Here is a 19,997-nt window from a genome sequence, read left to right as displayed (position 1 = left end):
GGAGGATCCGACATCAGCAGCTTCAAATTGATGCTTTGTAAGGGCATTTTAGCAGCTGCTCTCTTAATCCGATGAATTTGTCTAACAGAAACCTTCCTCATCATGACTTTATCTTCACAAACCCATCTTTGTTCTGAATCAGCCACAGTACGATATCGCTTCAGTTTTCGTTAAATATCTAATGTTTTCATACCTTGTCATATGGCACTACACTATCTGATGATTTTCGTCAGAGGAGAGATTCGTTCTCTTTCCAATAATACTTGAAACCTGTGGCCTGCTTAATAATGTGGAACATCCTTCTTAAGTAGATTTCCTTTAACTGAGTTCACCAGACAAACTAATCAACCCAGGTCTCTGAAATTATAGTTAATTTATAGTTATAGTGGTGCAGTGGGTAGAGCTGTTGCCTTGCAGCAAGAAGGTTCTGGGTTCGATTCCCAGCCTGGGTCTTTCTGCATGGAGTTTGCATGTTCTCCCTGTGCATGCGTGGTTCTCTCTGGGTACTCCGGTTTCCTCCGACAGTCCAAAAACATGACTGTGTGTGTGCATGGTTGTTTGTCCTGTGTGTCTCTGTGTTGCCCTGTGACAGACTGGCGACCTGTCCAGGTGACCCCGCCTCTCGCCCAGAACGTTAGCTGGAGAGGCACCAGCAACCCTCCTGACCCCACTAAGGGACAAGGGTGTATAGAAAATGGATGAATTCAAAGACCCCTGACACACAACACCATCTATAAATTTAACAGCACAACAAAAAAGTTAATCTTTATGACACTTACATCCAATTTGCATAATAATTTGGAACACGGTGTATATTGTTTTCTTTGGTTTATTTGGCCTTCATCAGTCTCTGGAGATTTCTCGTTCTCCTTCCATTCTCCTCTTATAGTGGCGTCTGGCCCGTCGTTTCTCCTTAGACACTCTAGAATACCATATTATCATCAGCAAACAGAAAAATGCACCAAAATCCAATTTTGTCAGGTATTATTAAGGGGATATCTACCGCTGATTTGTCCACACCAAAGAGTCATCCTGGTAATGAGGTCATCCATTGGCTGCAGTGAAGTGAGCCAAATAGGAAGAAAATTCCAGTTCTGCAGTTTTGGCGGCAAAAACCCAGGTTTCCGTGATTGGAGGAAGTTTATCATTGCTACAGATATAATCAATATTATGATTGGTACGCCAGTTCCAGTCAACACCTTCCAGCCAGCCATGGAGAGAACAAACACCACCAGAGGGAACAGCAGGAAAAACAGGACGAGGTAGAGGACAGCAAACCAGCGGTACCTATGAAGGTTTCATTTGTTTAGCATTTCTTTTAGTTCGTGTGTTGGTTTTTGGTTAGCTTTTAATGAAATATAAGATATTTAAAAGTATACCTGGCAGCGTACCTTCCGAGTCCCAATGCCATTTGTATGGGTAAACGAGTGGCTGGTATCGGATACCAAAGCATGATACCAAAGAGGTTAAAGAAAAAGTGGCATAAGGCAACCTAAAAGAAAGCATAGAATAGAATAGAATAGAATAGAATAGAATATTAATGAGGATGGTTCAGATTGATTTTGTAAAATACATAACATGAACTCTGCAATGCAGTTTATACTTATTAATTTTCAACTATTGTCCATAGTTGAGATTCTTCATTATCAGCACAATGATATTTGACTAACCAACTAGCTTAAACTATACATAAAACATGTATACAGTGTCATAAAAATACTAAGAATGGATAGAACAAAACAAAAACTTTAAAAAACAGAAAAGCAACATTCCTGTTCTAAAACATGAAAATAATTTCTGAAAGATGAAACCTGGCTGAATGAAGACAAAAACAGATTTTTTTTTTTTTTACCTGTGTGGTAGCAGCTATCTTTTCTGCACGGCTAGCCAGGGCTGCTAACAGAGCTGTACCTGTGGTTCCAAGGTTGGAGCCCAGGGTCAAAGGGTAAGTCCTTTCCAGACTAATCACACCAACCCCTGTCAAACCACAATGCAATATTTAACACCATATTTCATAAAATCTTTAACCAACTAAAATATAATCACCAACAAACACACAGCGTTCCACAAAGCTACTGTCAGTTTGTCACGACTGAAGGATGACTGTATATTTTGATGGATGAGAATGATAAAAAGACTTTCTGTTTTGTACCTACGAGTGGTGTAAGGGCAGATGTAAAGACAGAACTACTCTGAACCAAAAATGTCATGCCAGCCCCAGCTATCAGAGCCAGATAACCTGTCACCCAGGTAAAAGGGGGAGGGAAATCTGAAAAGCAAGACAGCACACAATAAGAGAAAGAAATCAGAAATGTTCACTTTTAACTATGTCATAACATGTTTGATTGAGCTCTCAAACTTTTCACAAAACTATTTTAATAAGTTCTGTGTGTAAGGACTCATTGATTAGCAACAAACCTTGGTGGTTTACCTGTGTTAAGGATTTTGTTTATAACATTTGACACTTGGCCCTTTAGCATGGAGTTCAACAGTTTGACCAGCAGGATGAGGCAGCCGCAGAGGACTAACAAGGAGCAGATGAGCAGGATGAGACCGATGGCCAAGTCTGACAGAGAGGAGTTTGCGAACAGATGCTTACCTGACAGAGAGACGGAGACATGGGATTTAAAGCTGTACACAGTTACGAGATGTAGAGATATTTTCTAAGAAATCTTTGTAAAAGTTAAAAAAAAAAGACTCCTCTCATTGTTTCTTTTGTAGTGCAGGTTCATGCTTGATTGTTTCATGAAAAATTATGAAAAACACTGAAACTCATATTTGTGCAGACGTACATTTATATTTTTTTTCTGAAAGGCTCTGTGCTCCCCACAATGTCTGGTTCTCCTGTTAACAAGAACAGAGTTAGGCAAGTAATAATGGGACAAAGGAATACAACGTCCTGTTCTCACACAGTATTAAAACAATATTATCATAAGCTTTTACATATTTATGGACAAACAAAGAAACTTATTGTAAAAGATTTTACCAAACAAAACAGAAGATCAGAAAGTCGACTGTCTACCTTCATAACAGCAGATTTACACCAACGCTTCACCAGACTCTTGTTCATCTGAACTTGGTCCTCTGTGGCCATTGCTGTAAGCACTTTTTTGTCCAACTAAATCAAAGAAAATAACATTGTGTTTTAGCTATGGCTGGAACTTTCAGGGCTGAAAATAATTAAGGTAAAGATTTTTGCATTTAATCACAGTGTGCAATGTAAACCCCTGAGTAAATGCCAGAAGTCCTGGTGCAGTTCATAAATACGCTGATGAACTAAATTAAATCACGTTTTGCTCTGTTCATCTAAAGCAGGGGTCCCCAAACTTCTTCCTGTGAGGGCCACATAACCTTTCCCTTCTCTGACGGGGGGCCGGAGTCAGTTTGTAACAAAAAATAGGACTGCCTAAATGTCAAAATATATTGTTTTCCAGAAAGCACAATCACATAACTCTCTCTAGGTTCTTCACAGAACAAGTCAGGAAATAAATAACACTATTAATGAAATAAATAATAACCAAATAACCCTCTCTGGGTTCTTCACAGAAAAAATCCAGGAAGGATTATAGTCCGTATTTTCCGAACTATGAGCCACAACCCCAAAGTTTAGTTTTTTGGTTTTTTTTAAACCAGTAAATATACACATAAAAGCCTCAGATATCTCTGCCGCTCCAGGTTTTCCACAGCGATGCAGCAGCAGTAGAGGGGGGCTGACAGCCAACATTTCAGTCATAACAGGTCAACTGAATATCACATTTATTAGGGTTGAAAAATAAAAAGTTGCCAAGTTTAGATTTAACAGGACTGATTACGGTAGTTTCCGAACGGTAACTGTAACAAAGTGCTGATCCTTCTATCAGCTACTAGCATGTGCTAAATCAGTCAGTGGTCCCCAACCTTTTTATTACCGTGGACCGGTCAAGACTTGGAAATGTTGTTACGCCCGGGAAAGGGGGAGGGGTTGAACAGTCAGATAAGGTTTCTGCATGTTGGTGTTGCCGCTAAAGCCTGAATATACCCAATTTGGGTTGTCTTGGCCCTTTTATCGCAGCCTGTGGGTTTTTCCCTGACTTGGAACGAGAATACAACCTGCTGAATGTGACAGGTAGCCAATCAGAAAGCGCGGTGACGTCAGAACATAGGACAATCCCAAACAGCCGACATATGAGCAACTGAGAGTCCGGTGGATATCGGAAATGATATGTAGAAATGTTTATCTAAAGGTCATTATTATGTTTATTCAGTTAAAAATGTTAACTAGGAAAAAACATATTCACCTCCAAATCATAGTGCAGCAAATAGAGCGGCTGCTCCGGTCGTCTTTTATCCACTGCCTTTTCTTTTTGTTACGTCTTTTATCTCTTAAAATGACTCCACAAACTATCACTAATGCTTCTACATCGTCATCCATGTTTGGTTATTCTAAATTCCCGCTATGTTGGGGGTTTTACTGGATTATCCTCTGGAATCGGGATGTTCGTGACTGGAATCGGATTTCTGTTGCTCCTGCCTTGGACACACGAACCGATCGAACCTGTTGGACTTTTATCAGCTCTGTGGTCACAGAGGTTTGGAGAATCGGCCGACAATAACAAGCTCTACTCATCTCCTCTCGACCGCAGCCCAAACGCTCTGACTCTGGTCGCTATGGCAACGTTTACATATCCCTTCAAAATAAAAGAAGCGCCACAAAAACGAACATTTTACTTTAGTGAAAATTTTAACTCACAATAATGACTAACGGAGCCCTGAGCTTGTTTCTCTGCAACAAGACGGTCCCATCTGGGAGTGATGAGAGACAATAACACCCCAGCTGTGTTGCTTGAGCACAGCCTGCTTGAGTGGCAAAGCATTTGTTTCTTAATTTTGGTGCTTGTGCACCAAAATTGCACAAACACCAAGGTGCAATGTTTGATTCCTGCTAAAGAGCCCCCTGGTGGTTGAAGAAAAATCCACATATAAACGGCTTACAGTCAGGAAAATACAGTAAATGAAAAAAAAAAATCTGAATGCTCTCTGGTATTGTTCAGGGGGCCGGACCAAATGTGGAGGCGGGCCGGATCCGGCCCGCGGGCCGTAGTTTGGGGACCCCTGATCTAAAGCATAGCACAAAATAAATTTCATTGAGTGTTCTAAATAACAAGCAAATAATGGTTTTGTCTGAACAAAAAGTTATTTTTCTTCTGCTTAAACCAGCATTCAAACCAAACTTGGTGTAAAGTGCGTCAGAGAAAAAGAAACATGGTGAGAAATGAGTTTCCACTCTAACCAGTTTCTTTCTGTTCAGCCTGGAGTATCAGATGGATATTATGTCTCTATTGTTGGGACAAGTTTCTACTGCAGCACAAAGTCTTGATGCTTTGTGCTGCAAAGCACAAAGTCCCACAGCTGCTGGATGATTATGCAGAATCAGTTTAAAAGGTAAGCCTTTCTCTACAGGAAAATGCTAAATCTCCTAGTGAGTGATGTTTTAAAAGGACACTTTTTTCACTTTGTGAGAATGCTCTGGCTTCATTTTGTTGCCAAGACATAGTTGAAGTTGCAGAGCAGCAGGATTATGTAGAAATAAAAGAGAGTGTGAGTCACGTTATTAAACATGGCGGAAAGGAATGTGACCTTCACATTACCTGGACTACCAATTTAGTCAGCGGCTTAGTGATAACTTTCAGAAGTTCAGGTGGATTATCTCTGCTGCTCAGCTGAAGGGTTTTGACTACACCATGTGACAGGTGTCTCAACGCTCCAGTAACGACTTCCAGAGGGAGAAGCAGCAGAACTGACAGCCAGTTAAAGCAGTCATGAACTGTTGCTCCAGCAAATGCCCTGCAAATAAGGAAAATGTCAGCATTTGACATAAACAAATATAAGTCAATCAAAAAAACATAATATCAAACATGCAGGACACTGGGACTTAAGAACATAATACAGCTGCTGAGTGATTTCAGTAGGACATCAGCTAACTTCCTGTCCACTAATCTGGACGACATCCAGAACACAAGAACATACAGAAACAACTTACAGGAAGGTAACACAATGTGTTTTCCATTTATTGAGCTCTTTGTCCTATTTTAAACTGTGGCGATCAGAAACAATGAGAGTAGATAGGTTTTTATCATTTAGGGTTCATAACCACACACCTGGAAGAGATGAACGGGGTTATCAAAGCAGGACAACAGAGTTGATCCAGGATGATAATTATTTTATGGACCCAAAAGAGACATCCGCTTCGAAGATTTTAACTGCTTGAAAACAATGCCTTGGTTTAAGCTAATTTAATTATATATATATATATATATATGAACTGACCATGTAAAAATTACATTTATATGCTCTATTAGTGCCACCAAGTGGTGAGATTATAATCCAAATGAATCAGACAGCAAGGAAAAGTTTAAAGTTCACTTTAATTTTCAAACCATCAGGATAACTTAGTGTGACATCATTGCTGTGATTTTGGGTGGCAGCTGCTTTGACTCGGTTTCAACAGAACAAACATTTTCCAAAATAGTTCTGCGGTTGGTTGGTATGTTGTCGGCTATCAGGAAAGGTAAAGCTGTTGCTGATTGTTGATGCCGTTTTCCTCATGTTTACTTCCTTTGCTAATGAAGCTTGGCTGTAATAAAATAAGTGTTTTTCTTCGTGTAGGCTGCTGTGACACGTTTTTCCCTGAACAAACATTCTTCCAACTACATCACATTTCTATAGCCTCCATTATGGTTCAAGTTGAGCAGTTTAAATGTTTTTCTATCTTCACTCAACGACTGTTTGAAAACTTGTTTGTCTGCCGCTGTGAATTATGGGTAATTTTGTTACGCTGTTGAAAACACACAGTACCTTTCAAACTCGTCTCTGTCTCCAGGGTGCATTAAAGCAACAATAGTGTTGGTGACTGATGTCCCGATGTTGGCTCCCATGATAATGGGAATGGCTGACTGCACATCCATCACTGAAGAGACAATTAGACCAGAATGAATGGTGTAAACTGACATAAACACTCTTAATGCTGACATGTGGTGATTATTTCCAGAGTTTTGCTAAGTGCTGCTGTTTCTGTAGATAGCTATTTGCTGATATTAGTAAAGTAATATTCTTACTCACAACCAGAGGACACAAAGCTGACTGTGATGGAGGTTGATGTGGAAGAGCTCTGGACTAAGACTGTCACCAGAATCCCCACCATCACACCACCCACTGGGTTCGACAGGACAATATTTTTCTGGAAGATTTCCCGAGCTGTCCTGCCTGTAATCAGACATTAATGGCAAACAGAAGAAAACTTTGCATTTTTAAAAATCAATTCCTTTTCTGTCCTTTAGCAAATGAAGCCATGTGCTTAACTTACCTCCTACAAGTTGAAAGGCAGAGCTCAAAATGTCAAGTGAGCAAATAAAGATGTAGAGCAGCAGAAAGAGGAGGGGGATTTTTAGGAGAGTAAGTGCAGTTTCTTTCACTCTGGGCAGTCGTGACTGAGTCTCCATGGTCTGAACCTTCAGGAACTGTAAAATTACAAACTTTGTAGTGAATCCTAAGCAGACCACACAGGTTCTGTTCATAGTGTCAGTGGCATTTTGCATACATTAACTTTAAGCAAAACTGATCCATTCTCTAACTTCCAGAAGAACGTAGAGCAGTTTATAGAGACGCCATATTTAACAAACCTGGAGCTCATGAAGAAGGTTTAAAAATACACAAAGAAGCTAATTTCATATGGTCAGAAAAACGATTAAAGTATGTTAGGAAAGGCAAAGGGAGGTGCGACTGAGAGGTGTGGATTACCAAAGTTAGTAAAGTATGAGCGTATGGTGCAAAGGAAAACTAGGATTTAACCTTCTTATTCTCCATTTCTTTGTTTCTTATAAACTATCTCTGAGTTTCTGAAGGTGAAATCCTGGTTCAAACTCTTCAACTGTCAGGATCTCAATCTGTTATTAAATAGAGCTGAAGTTGAGAAAAGCTTCATGTTAAGCTTTTGTCTTTTTTTTAAGGAAGCATCTCTTCTCAGATTTGAGGGCTGGGTCTGAAAGCTTACTGTGCTTTTTATTAGCAGTGAACAAATGTTGGTAGGTGTAAATCATTTAAATATTATTTAATGGCATGTTATGGTAACATTAATATCACCTTTAAGTGTCTGAAAGTATTGATTGTCTTAAAAGAAAGTTAATTTGATACATCTGGGAAAAATAAATATAAAATTAATAAATGACTATTTATTAATAGTTGACCTGACCCCGATGGGATAAGGGTGTAAGAAAATGGAACAATGAATTTATTATAGTTGCCGAGCTTTCACTCACTTTTTATTTTTTTCAATTTTAATCAATTTACCTGAATAGAACAATTTCCTAATGAAAAGGATCCCACGTTGTCTGATTTCTCCTTTTTTGGAGAACAGAAACAAGTTGTTAATGTTATGCAGATATGTGTTTTTTAACACGCTGCTTAAAATTGCTTCATACTCTTGTTACCCAAATTTAAAATATTTAAATTAACTTTTTATCTCTGAAGAAAAAAAAAAAGTTAAGTTGTGATTTTCTTAGAAATTGCTGGTGTTTTTTAATCTTTGGTTTAATCTCCTGGTTTAATTTTTGTTGTTGTCGTTGCTAGTGGATATCCTTCCTGGTGTTTCTCATTAATTAATGCTGGTCAAACTATTTCTGAAACCAAGAATAAGGAGGGAAAGAGGAAAAGCCTGATGCTGTGTTTATTGTGGGGTTGTAATTCAACAGTGACTCAGCATGTGTCTGCACTACTGCAATGCATTGTTCAATAACAGCAGACAGGCTAAAACAGGCTAATGCAGAGCTGGGAGCAAACAAGACATGGCAGCCACACAAAGGGACTTAAAACTGGTGGTAATCAGCATCAGATTATATGGAAATTGATGTGACATGTTACTGTATATATGATCTCCTTTTACGGATGAGTGACTATGCTTGATGATGTCTCAGTCTTAAACGTTTAATGAATATCACCTTACACAGACCTAACGTTGCAGAATTTGGTTTTTAACTTTTATTGTTTCAAAATCAGCTTCACATAGCACTGAGGATATGGCGGAGTTATCTTTTTACGTCTTTCATACTACTGCCAAAATTGATATTACTTGCTTGAAACAGCGCCTGTTAGCCGCTGTGGTGATGAACCATTGAGTCATGTCCACAAAACCGTACGAACAGAAACCTGTCACAAAAATATTAGTAGCGCCATATTATCCGATATATCGAATAAATACGCCTTTTAAAATGAAGCTGAGAAAATTCGTGTTTCATACATAAATACTCCCCGGATACAAATCTATAAACAGTTTGGTTTCTGTTAGTTCTGTCAAGATGCGAGAAAGAGCGAATTTCTCTTATATTGGTCAATCATTTTATTGCGCCGCTGTAGGAGCCACAGAACCCGTTCTCAAACTGTGCCGTGGTCAGAGAAAACATTCTATACGTTCATGTAAATGCACAGTAAAAACACAGCAAAACTCTTCAATTTTCACCAGAAATTGTTGTCGTTTAAACAGTTGGGATGACTGTTATAAATATCGCGACGTTCTACGAACAAAAGAGGAATTTTTTTCAGTTTTTGTCGCTTGTTTCACTTTTATAAATCGCAGCGGCTACAGTGCGCCACAGCAGAGGTACAATAACGCCGATAAACAGGTGAAGAATAAAACCAAACAAAATCACTTCTATTCTGCTTTTTCTCGCTCTGCGTCTTACCCTACGCGCTGATCCGTTGCCATGGCGATCGACAGACAACAGCCCGACGAGCTGACAGAGCAGAGATACGTTCAAGTCCGTCAGGGGGAATCACCACCAAAAAACAAACGTTTCCCACACAAAAAAATACGTGAAAATACCAAAAGAGAACATTCAGCCCGTTACATCATGTTGTCAGGCTTGACGTTCATATTGCTATTATTTCGTCTGAGCACATCAGTGGTTGATTAGCTGTTTAAAAACACCTGCTCTACTCATTAGTTAGTGTGTGGGTCGAATTATTTTAGTGCTACGACGGAACCAAAACACACCGAACTGCACACAACGTGTTAAGGAGGTCAGTAGCAAGCTAGCAGCAGTTAGGCTATCTTAACTGACCCACTCCTAACTTTCTCAATATATTCTTTAAATAATTTTTTTTCCTCACTTGTTAAATGTGAAACAATTGGGCCTTGTTATCTGTGGCTGTCATAATGTTGAATTAACAGCAAAACAATTGCGTACTTTTTTCAGATTCTTTGCATGACAGCTGCATTAGCTCCTCCGATCACCGATATTCCCGACTCAGTGACCCGTGTGGCGCACGATAAATCACGTAATGTCCAATCCGGTACAATATATCCATCGATATAAATCAATGCCTCCGCTTTGCCCTCTGTCTTGCAGCTTCTCTCATACTTCCTGCTACTCAGAAGTAGGTACCAGTTTACATTGAGTTGCATTCAATGTTGCCGGAAAAAAAAGAGCTTCATGCTCTCAATGTCCGATTTGCCATAACTATTTTTTTGCCACAGACTAAAACAAACTTTATCCCGGTGGTTTTATGTGTTACCAACTGCAGGGACGTTAGTTGTGAGTTGGAAAAAGACCAAGCAGAAATACAACAAGTAGAAAAAGGAGAAGCAAAAAAGACAAAGCAAAATATCTATTTTTCTTGACAAAACGCATGTTTAGGGGAAATGAAAAAGAAAATATATATTTACGGAAACTCATGTGTAAGGAAAAGGAAAAACTAGATATATATCTATGCTTTTATTTCTTATCAAAATATATATTTATGCTTTTATTTATTCATTTATTTATATATTTATTCTTTTATTTATATATTTATAATTTTATTTCTTATTATGTCATTTTTGGTCCTCCAAAAATATACTTTTATTTCTTATCAAAATACATATTTATTCTTTTATTTATACATTTATTCTTTTATTTATACATTTATTCTTTTATTTATATATTTATTCTTTTATTTTTTATTATGTCATTTTTGGTCCTCCAAAAATATACTTTTATTTCTTATCAAAATACATATTTATTCTTTTATTTATACATTTATTCTTTTATTTATACATTTATTCTTTTATTTATATATTTATTCTTTTATTTTTTATTATGTCGGTTTTGGTCCTCCATAGCTGAACGCATTACATAAAATTTGATAGTATTGTCATTCTCAATAAATGACTGATAAAGTTTTAGGCCAATGGTCTGTCTTACAATTGAACCATTTCATCACTGTCAGCAGCAGAAACACCCACACTGTACCTGTCAGGGAAAACATGGACTAAATTTGCTTTGCATTGCCCCCACATGGTGACAATAATCACTCAGTTAAATATTGGATTCTTGATTAATATGGGTTGTTGCTATGTTGTTGTACAGTGTTTTAAGATACTACAATCTTTTTAACTTTCAGCCTCTGCCCCTCCAATTGTCTCTCAAAGTCCTGCCAAAGTTCTTGTTTTGCTGTCATTATTTGAGTATTTGTTGTAATGATTAATAACCAATCAATCAATAACATTTGAGTAATAAGACATACCAGAACATCACAGAACGTTCTGAAACACTTCTCCATCAAGCAATTATCCCCCAACAAATCAAAAATGAAAGTTTTTTTTAAAAGTATCAGTCTGTACCTTGTTTGTGTCATTTTAATGACTCAAAGGAACGTTTGTCTCTTTTCACAGATGTAGTGCCAATGGTGATTTGTGTGAGCTGCATGCCAGTGAGCGAGGTGCAGCACACAGTGAGCGTGACGTCCGGCACTTCGGATTCCACAACCCGTATCAATAACTGTAAGCATTTCAGCCTTTGCTTTGATGCTCCAGTGCATGTGATTTTTACCACCTGTTCTTAAAATTATTTAGCAAATTGAACGTGGTCATTTTTACTGACTTGATACGATTTATAATTAAACATCCAGTTGCATATCAGAGCAAAAACTGAGCAGTGAAGTTAAGGGAATTACTACAGGTGTAGTTGTTTAACACTGGATGGTGTCAAGACCCGAATCTGGAAACTGATACAAGAAAGGTTTTGTCTTAAACTCTGGTGACAATCATTCAGAATCAGAATAAGTCGGAATGACTAGAACCTGGATTAATAAGCTCTTGCCAATAATTAATATTATAATTCTATAATGTGTGTCGATATCAACGATGTAATGAAATGTGAAAAGATGCAAGGGTGTGAATACTTTTCAGTCATACTAAAGTTGTTTCCTCTGTTAGAGAGCTCTGTCAGTGGGATTATGTAACTTTCAGGAAAATGTGTCAAGAGTCAAACACGAGGCAGTTGGCATTTCAAATGGGTTTTAATCCATAGTTTACATGGCACAGCCAACATTTTTCTATTTCTATTGCTAGAATCTTGGTTTCAGAGCCAGACCTGGTAACAGATCCACCCATACGCTTCTCTTCCAGTCAGCTTCCTGTCTGCTTCCTGTTGCTCTGCGTAACTCTTACCTGGATGTTTTCCACCAGTCTTAACTGCAGGTTTTCCAATCGATGTTTTAGGCACTGCCCACTAAGCACGTCTGCATCACGTGTTGTCAGATCAGAATTGTCTTTCTCGTTCTAATCGAGACAAAAGGTCTAATCCTTCTCTGCAAAGGCTTACAGCTCCTTACACTGGATCCTTGTTTGAACTGGTACAACTAGCTATGCATGATTTTACAAGAGCTTGCATGTTCATTTACAAGGTAGTTCAATTGAACTTCCACATTATTCATGACATGCACAATTTTTACCTGTCGCCTGCTTGATTATGTAGCATTTAGCCTTTGTGGTGAGAACAGACTGGCAGAAGGCTGATGGAACGGATCAGTTAAGAATGAAAGATTATGAGGAGATTGTTGCTTTTTTGGATCAGTGGGGATGTTTTCAAAAAGCCGTCTTTTTTTTGCTCTGTGCGAGTATTATCCCCAATGGATTCGGTGCTTTCAATCTTGTTTTTCTGACTGATGTACCAGATCACCACTGCTTCGTACCGGACCTCAATCTCTCAGAGGAGTGGAGGAAAAGCATTATACCAAAAACAGTAAGTCACCTCATCCAGGTTCCTGGAATATACAATATTTAATTTTATTGCAGTAATTTGCCTCCCATGAAGGAAACTGTACTGTTGCTGTAACAAAAAATGTTTGTTCCTTTACAAGTTTCTTGTGTTTTGTGTTGATTTAAAGCATATATGTTTTAGATAAATCATATGAAAGAAAATTGATCACAAGGAGCAGTTTTCAGATAATGATTTTATTCAAAAACGGAGAAACGGCACCAAACCAACCTCATCCTATGTGAAAAAGTATTTGTTCCACTTATTAAAATATGAATTTCCTGTGTTTAACCTCACCAGCCAGACCTATAGCCCTGATTACTCCTACAGTCTGCTTGGTGACATGAAGTAGACTAAATTATCTTAGCAAATTATTGTAAGGATCCCGGGTTGTTACACAGTAAAAAGCCAGTGTTGAATTAACACTCAAAAGTGTCTTTATGTGTCCAAGTCAGCTGGTGTTAAATTTAACAATACAGAGCGTCACATTAACATTTACAACGGTGCTGGTGTTAAAATATATTAAAAGTAACACCAGTGTAGTGTTGATCACGAAACATAATATGGTGTTAAAAAGGTAAATAATTGACCCACAAGGTGTCAATATCAATCAAATCCAGTGGAAAATATTTAAAACAATACACAGAAATGAAATGTTTTACTCTTCTTTAACCCATATCAGTATTATAGACCAATGTTAATTTAACAAAACAATGAGTCAATCTTTTTAACACTTTCAAAAGTGTTACTGTAACACCTGCTGACTTAGACACATATAGACACTTTAGGGTGTTAATTCAACACTGGCATTGTTACTGTGTAGGTTGTTTTGTAGTTTGATGTGATTCTAGTTTTGTTATTATTTTGTTTTAGTTTAGTATTTTGTTTTTATTTTTGATAAGATGTGTCTTGTTCCTGTTTTCCTTTAGTTCAGTGTTTCTTAGAGTTTCTAGTTACATTTATTTCTTGTTTCTAGTCATTCTTAGTTACTCTAGTTTAGTGAAGTTTTTTTTTAGTGTTTGGTTTATGTTCTGTTCCCTTGTGCCTTCACTCACACCTGTAACCTGTTAGCTCATCTTGTTTATGTTCCTGTTTATGTTTTGTCTCTGGTTCCCTGTGGTTTTGTTTGCAAGTTTTTTCTCCTGTTTGCATTTTAGGTCCTCCAACAAACACTCCATGACAATTATTTATTTTTTAACGAATCCCTTTAGGCACACTATTACTGTGTAAAGGTTAAAATAACATTTTAAGGCTTCATTTCAATAGCAAACCACAAAGAGAGCCAATATCCATAAATGGTAAAGTGGGGAAATCTTCTTAAAAGGGGCGGCCATACCAAAATTACTCATTCTCAACTCATTAAGGTCACAAAAGCATTCAAGACGACATCTGAAACACTGCAGAATTATTATCAGCATTAATAATAATTCTAATAATAATAATAATTAATAATAATGCTGATTTCTTAATCAGCATTAAGAAATATACTTAGGGAATGCACAAGAAGCAGTTCCAACTGCAAATGGCCCCAGTGTGGAAAAATGTCTTAAGGACGCTGCAGTAAGTCACAATCAGGTTCACATCATTTCTGCTCACAAGGACAATGTGAACTTCAAAAATATATAGATGTCAAACGCAACTAATTTTTCAGCTACATACTGGCATAGAGTGAAGTTTGGATAGCTGTTTATTACCAGTCGAAAGTGTTATTGTAAACATGCTTCAAATGATTTCTGAGGTGCTAATCTTTGTCTGATATAAAATTTCTTTTTCATAATTTGGCACATTTACATGCAACAAAAACAGAAGACATTGGTGGTGATGGAGTCTACAAGCTTTAATTGCAGTAGTAATAAAACCTGTTTATTTTGCCTTGTTTTTGTGGATAAGGAAGACTTTTTACACATCATGTAGTTGATCGTCTGTGTTTTTAAGGTTATTTTAAAGTTCTGTTTAAGTTTTCAAAGGTAATTTAATGTGACACCTCTGGATGTCTGTGTTCCTAAGGTGCTGAATGGAAAACAGGAACTAAGCAGATGCAGCAGATACAGACTTGATGTCGTCCAGAATCTCTCTGATGGAGGATTTATTCCTGGCAGAGACATCAACCTCACCGACCTGGAGGAGGAGCGATGTGTGGACGGCTGGAGCTACAGCACAGATACTTACCTCTCCAATGTAGTGACAGAGGTGAATGCAATTTATTTTCTGGTTTTTGTCTTACCTACTTGCTTCCTGATGAATCTGAACTTCAGACAGAGCTTATTACCTTTGCCTCCTATCTTTCTTGTTTGTCATGCTGTGTTCTGTAACATGAAACATGTTTAAATATCCGACCGTACTGGGCCCTTTCAGTTCTCTCAGCTTGAGATCAGAAATCTGTTATCACAAGCATAGTCTTTAATCTCAGTATTTATGGAAAGATAGCAATATTCAACCTCAAAATCTACCTCCAAACTGAAGGAGATACAAACTATTGTTCATGAGATGTTCCTTGCCTTTCTTATAGTGTGCTCAAGCAGAGATTGCATAAATAGAAAAGCAAGCAGCAGGAATATTTCACCAGTCCTGACAAAGCAGGAAGGAACAACAAGTTCTTTACTGGGTTACTGAAATTATGTATCTCACTGACAGGACAGCTGCAGGGCAAATGCTGCTTGTAACAATCTAAGATGTAAGAAAACGTAATAAATCTTCAATGTTATTCCTTCCTATTACTGCCAGGCTGCCCCGCTGTGGGCAGATGTGGCTACAGTCCAGTAGCTTCATCAGCGTGTGAATGTGTGCATGACAGGAAATGACTGATTTGATGTCAAGCATCTTTGAGTGTCAAAATAAAACGCTATGTTATCTTCTTGAGAAATAAAAGGAAAACTACATAACTAAGTTATTTTTCATAATCACAGGCAAGAGTTTAACTGGTGTTCACCAATCAGATGTTAGCTTAAATATGAAGGAAAACCTTCAAAATTGATCTTAGCAAAGCAACTTTTGTGCATCAGGCTGAGATAACCTCTGTCTCTCTTGTGTTTGTTGCTCTCTTTCACCTGTTTATGACGACTCCTGGGAAGCTGTGCAAACACAAAGAGTTAGGGACACACTTTACCTGATGGTTTCACAAAGTTCACTCTTTTTTAGTTAGAATGTTTCATAGTATGAAGCATAATGATAATAATGATGTTTCCTAGGATTTCTAAACTAAATTTTAAGATATAAACTACATCGGTCTTCTTGTAAAGCATTGTTTGTAAATCTGAGTGAACTTTAATGCTTCACTAGAACCTCATTAGGAAACGAGCAACAGAGAAAACAGACGTGAATATCATGGGTAAACGTCCAATAGAGCCAAAGAAATGGGAAGAAATATGTGAAGCTTTACTGAGCAGAGATTATACCATTTGTTCAATGTTGGGATTGAAATAAATGACATCTTCCAGTTTGACTTGGTCTGCAGTAACCAGTGGGCGCAGCCGTTTACCACTTCAGTTTTCTTTATCGGAGTTCTTGTTGGATCCTTCTTCTCGGGACAGCTGTCGGACAGGTAGAGCAACTTTTGTTTTTAACTTAAAAGCAGATTTGCATATCCAGTTTAGTGATTGTTTCTGAAATATGTTTTAAAAAGCTTGTTTTAATCTTCCCGGTTTCTGAGGCTTTCTGACTCTGACACCTAAAACAGTTCAGTGGGTTTTATTACAATATATGTCAAAAAGATTCATACTTCTTTTTCATTTTGTCAGATGAAACCCATAAACACATCAGTTTGTTTTCTTGGGATTATATGTGGTTAGACTAATACAAAATTGTGCATACATATTTCACAACAAAAGTAAAAAGTATATTTTTAAAAAAGTGTGGCATGTGTCTTTATCTCCTTTGAGTAGATAAGCAATGAGAGTTGGTAGATATGAGGCTAAATACAGAGACGGGTGGAAGCGAAGTACTTTTATTCAGTGACAGCTAAACTTTGGGGGAAAAGTTTATAGTTTTGCTGTACTTTATTTATTACTTTTACTTGAGTAATATAACTATGAAGTGGCATTACTCTAATTTAACAAAAAATCTGCACAATTTACTTTACTAGAATAAAAATATTTTAACCAAAAATGTAACAGATAAAGACACTCATGTGAATTTTATTCTTGTTTATTCACAAGCTTCATTTTCGGATGTTAATTTATATCTGTTGAGACATTTGAAGGTCAAAAAGATTCAGTAAACATAATTATCACAGAAGTATTCTGTTCTAAAAGATATAGAAATCACCTACTGTGTTAAAGATGCTTTATGCTCAAAAAGTTATTTGAAAAGTGTTTATTTTTATTTTTGCATTAGGACCTAAAATAAAGTATTTATTTCCTTCTTCCTCTAGGTACGGACGAAAACCTATTCTATTTGCAACGATGGCTGCACAAACAATATTTACCTTTGCTCAAGTCTTTTCTACCTCATGGACCATGTTTGTCATTCTCCTCTTCTTCAACGGACTGGGACAAATATCCAACTTTGTTGCAGCTTTAGTTCTTGGTACAGAATATGATTTTAAAACATAAACGATTCTCTATATACTCTATCATGTTCCAAATAGTTTTCCTGCTTCCGGTTTGTAGGTGCTGAGCTTTTGACTGGTAACGTGCGTATCCTTTATTCATCTATGGGCACATGCTTAGGCTTTGCTGTTGGATACATACTGCTTCCTGTCGTCGCTTACTTTTTGAGGGATTGGAAATCTCTCCTCATGGCTCTCTCGCTCCCTTGTCTGGCCTACATCCCCCTCTGGTGGTAGGTTACAAGAAAACTCCTTAAAATTGTATTTAAAACAAGTTACTTGAAAATCTTGAAAACCATATTGCATTTAAGTGAAATTATCCCGTCTAATCTTGTTTGTGGATTGCTTAATTTTGAGCAGGCTTCTCCCAGAGTCTCCTCGGTGGCTTCTGTCTCAAGGCAGAGTAAAGGAAGCCGAGGCTGTAATCAGAAAAGCTGCTCGATGGAACAAAGTTCAAGCTCCAACAGGCATCTTTGAAACTTACAGTGTAAGTTGCCGTTCAAACTTTAAAACATAGCCTGTGTGGTTCAAATCAGAAATCCTTTCTTTCAAGGAGTTCAGCATTTAACTTTACATGAACAAAAAAATAAAAGCGCTGAAATTTGGCAATGATGCAGCAAATAAAAAAATAAAACCTACAAACCTTGACTGGAGGTGAAACAGGAATAGAAAAAAATAACTAGTTTCTTTATTTAAATTTTTAATTAAACAAGTGGGAGTTTCTTTTTCCTCTTTTAAAGTTTGTACCCCTATTATTGGTATTTTTGCAATAATTATCAAGTTGTTTAGTATGTAAATGGATGAGTTATAAATGTGTGAAGTATAGCGACGGGTCAAAAATGACCAGTACTCAATCTTTGTTTTTTTCTTAGACGCTTTCTGAGGTTTGAAACTGCTAAAACTAAATATTGTAACAAAGTCAAGAAATCTACACTGACAAATAAAATGCAGGATTCTAATTCTGTTGACAATTCATTCTAAATTTGAATGAATGTTTCAGAAACCGAACACTCATGATGAAATCTTGCCAAGATGTGTAAACATCATCACAAGTTGAAAATGTTTACAGAAGCTGAATTTAAAATCTCTTCCATAACTTATGTTTTCTGCCTCTGCAGGTTAAAGAGACAAAATCTGACAAGGAACCAAGCAGCGTGTTGGACCTTTTCAGGAACAGCAGCATCAGAATCACAACTCTCGTCCTCTGCTTGGTGTCGTGAGTACCTACCATAACTCTCGGACTATAAGGCGCACTTTAAAGCCTTTAACTTGGTGAAAAAACGATAGCGCACCTTTATATAGTTCTGGGGCAAAACAGCGCCCTCTAGTGAAATAAAATGGATTAATTCTAGTTGTGCTTAATGGCCTTGAAATGATTTTATGTGGTACACCGCGCTCAGTCAAAATGTTTTAGCTACATTACGGCTACAGTAGTCAGGAGCGGAGTAATACTGCTTTGACTCACTGAGTTATCTGTTTTGTTTCGCTTAATGCGCCTTATTGTGCGGTGCGCTTTATAAATGAAAAAAGATAGAAAATAGACAATTCATAGACCGTCCGCCTCATAATCCAGTGGACCTTATAGTGTGGAAAATACGGTAGACACCTTTACGTCATGGAGAATAATAAATAAGAGGTTCTTTAGAGACATTGGACTTGTTGCTGAAATATGCAACATAAATAATCCACTTGACTTTATCAATATGTTTGAATAATAATAATAATAATAATAATAATAATAATAATAATAATAATAATAATAATAATAATAATACAATTTGAACTATTTGGTTAATTTTCCATGTATAAATATACCCCCTTTAAATATATATATATATATAAAGGGGGTATTATGTTCTTTCCAGACACATAGTGTCATTTTATAGCCTTTAAACCATCTCTTTACTCTTTATCAGTAAATGGAACATTGATCAATATGTTATTGATTATTTCATAATCCGTTAGTGTACAACGTTTTTATGACGTAAAGCACTTTGAACTGCTTTGCTGCTTAAACGTGATATAAAAATAAATCAGTATTTGGTTTTTCACAGCTTCGCCATGACGACTGGCTACTACAGTCTGTCGTTTAACACGGCTCAGCTCCACGCTGACCCCTACGTGAGCTGCTTCATCGCCGCAGTGGTGGAGATCCCTGCATACGTCTCCAGCTGGATCGCACTCAGATTCCTTCCCCGACGACTTTCTGTCTCTGGGACGTTGATCCTTGGATCTCTGCCGCTGTTCGTATTACTGCTGGTGCCAGAAGGTAAGTAAAAAGTTGAGGTTGGGGTTATGGTTGTCTAAAGCACTGTTTAAGAAATGTTTTGTAAAAGTTAGAATTAGTAGTTTCATATTTTAAAGTAAGAAACATTCATGCCTAAAATGTGTTTTATTCCACA

At 37.3% G+C, this 19,997-nt stretch overlaps 2 protein-coding genes across 8 annotated transcripts in view; one reads left to right on the top strand and one right to left on the bottom strand.

The window, feature by feature from the left end:
• Positions 1-716: 716 nt before the first annotated feature.
• Positions 717-10,379, bottom strand: LOC103475337 (sodium-dependent phosphate transport protein 2A-like). 5 transcript variants are annotated; one of them, XM_081615455.1, is made up of 14 exons: positions 9,714-9,741; positions 8,326-8,376; positions 7,343-7,496; positions 7,099-7,242; positions 6,835-6,946; positions 5,628-5,823; positions 3,023-3,118; positions 2,793-2,844; positions 2,432-2,599; positions 2,153-2,269; positions 1,853-1,977; positions 1,380-1,492; positions 1,004-1,287; positions 717-922 (listed from the first exon to the last, which is right to left on the bottom strand). In XM_081615455.1, exons 3-14 carry the CDS (start codon positions 7,476-7,478, stop codon positions 732-734), a joined length of 1,734 nt encoding a protein of 577 aa, XP_081471581.1. In that variant the 5' UTR covers positions 7,479-7,496; positions 8,326-8,376; positions 9,714-9,741; the 3' UTR covers positions 717-731. The 5 variants fall into 5 exon arrangements, with proteins under 5 accessions (XP_081471581.1, XP_081471582.1, XP_017164228.2 ...); XM_081615456.1 differs by lacking the exons at positions 8,326-8,376; positions 9,714-9,741 and adding an exon at positions 10,218-10,379; XM_017308739.2 differs by lacking the exon at positions 8,326-8,376 and having other exon boundaries at positions 9,714-9,783.
• The window catches only part of LOC103475338 (organic cation/carnitine transporter 2-like), a 14,128-nt gene continuing 2,556 nt past the window's right edge, over positions 8,426-19,997 (top strand). Inside the window, exons 1-10 of one of the 3 annotated variants that reach the window (XM_081615460.1) lie at positions 8,426-9,653; positions 11,684-11,791; positions 12,967-13,034; positions 15,057-15,239; positions 16,487-16,590; positions 17,419-17,573; positions 17,657-17,828; positions 17,956-18,082; positions 18,714-18,811; positions 19,650-19,864. In XM_081615460.1, coding sequence (XP_081471586.1) covers positions 11,695-11,791; positions 12,967-13,034; positions 15,057-15,239; positions 16,487-16,590; positions 17,419-17,573; positions 17,657-17,828; positions 17,956-18,082; positions 18,714-18,811; positions 19,650-19,864 — 1,219 coding nt within the window. In that variant the 5' untranslated portion in view covers positions 8,426-9,653; positions 11,684-11,694. Of the gene's footprint in view, positions 9,654-9,874; positions 10,051-11,683; positions 11,792-12,596; positions 13,035-15,056; positions 15,240-16,486; positions 16,591-17,418; positions 17,574-17,656; positions 17,829-17,955; positions 18,083-18,713; positions 18,812-19,649; positions 19,865-19,997 lie in introns of those variants that run through there. The other 2 variants (XM_008426892.3, XM_008426891.3) reach the window with 2 other exon arrangements.

The sequence above is a fragment of the Poecilia reticulata genome, chromosome 14 (genome assembly GCF_904066995.2).
Source record: "Poecilia reticulata chromosome 14, P_reticulata-male-v2, whole genome shotgun sequence".
Classification (NCBI taxonomy): Eukaryota; Metazoa; Chordata; class Actinopteri; order Cyprinodontiformes; family Poeciliidae; genus Poecilia; species Poecilia reticulata.
The sequence above is the reverse complement of the archived record's forward strand: the minus strand, read 5'-3'. Positions and strand labels throughout refer to the sequence as shown.

Coding starts and splice junctions, on each gene's coding strand:
- LOC103475337 (XM_081615456.1), bottom strand. CDS start 7,478: ATGGAGACTCAGTCACGACTGCCCAGAGTGAAAGAAACTGCACTTACT. Junction 2,270..2,431: donor AAACAAAATCCTTAACACAG/GTAAACCACCAA, acceptor CTTGCTTTTCAG/ATTTCCCTCCCCCTTTTACC. Junction 923..1,003: donor TTGGTGTGGACAAATCAGCG/GTAGATATCCCC, acceptor ATGGTATTCTAG/AGTGTCTAAGGAGAAACGAC.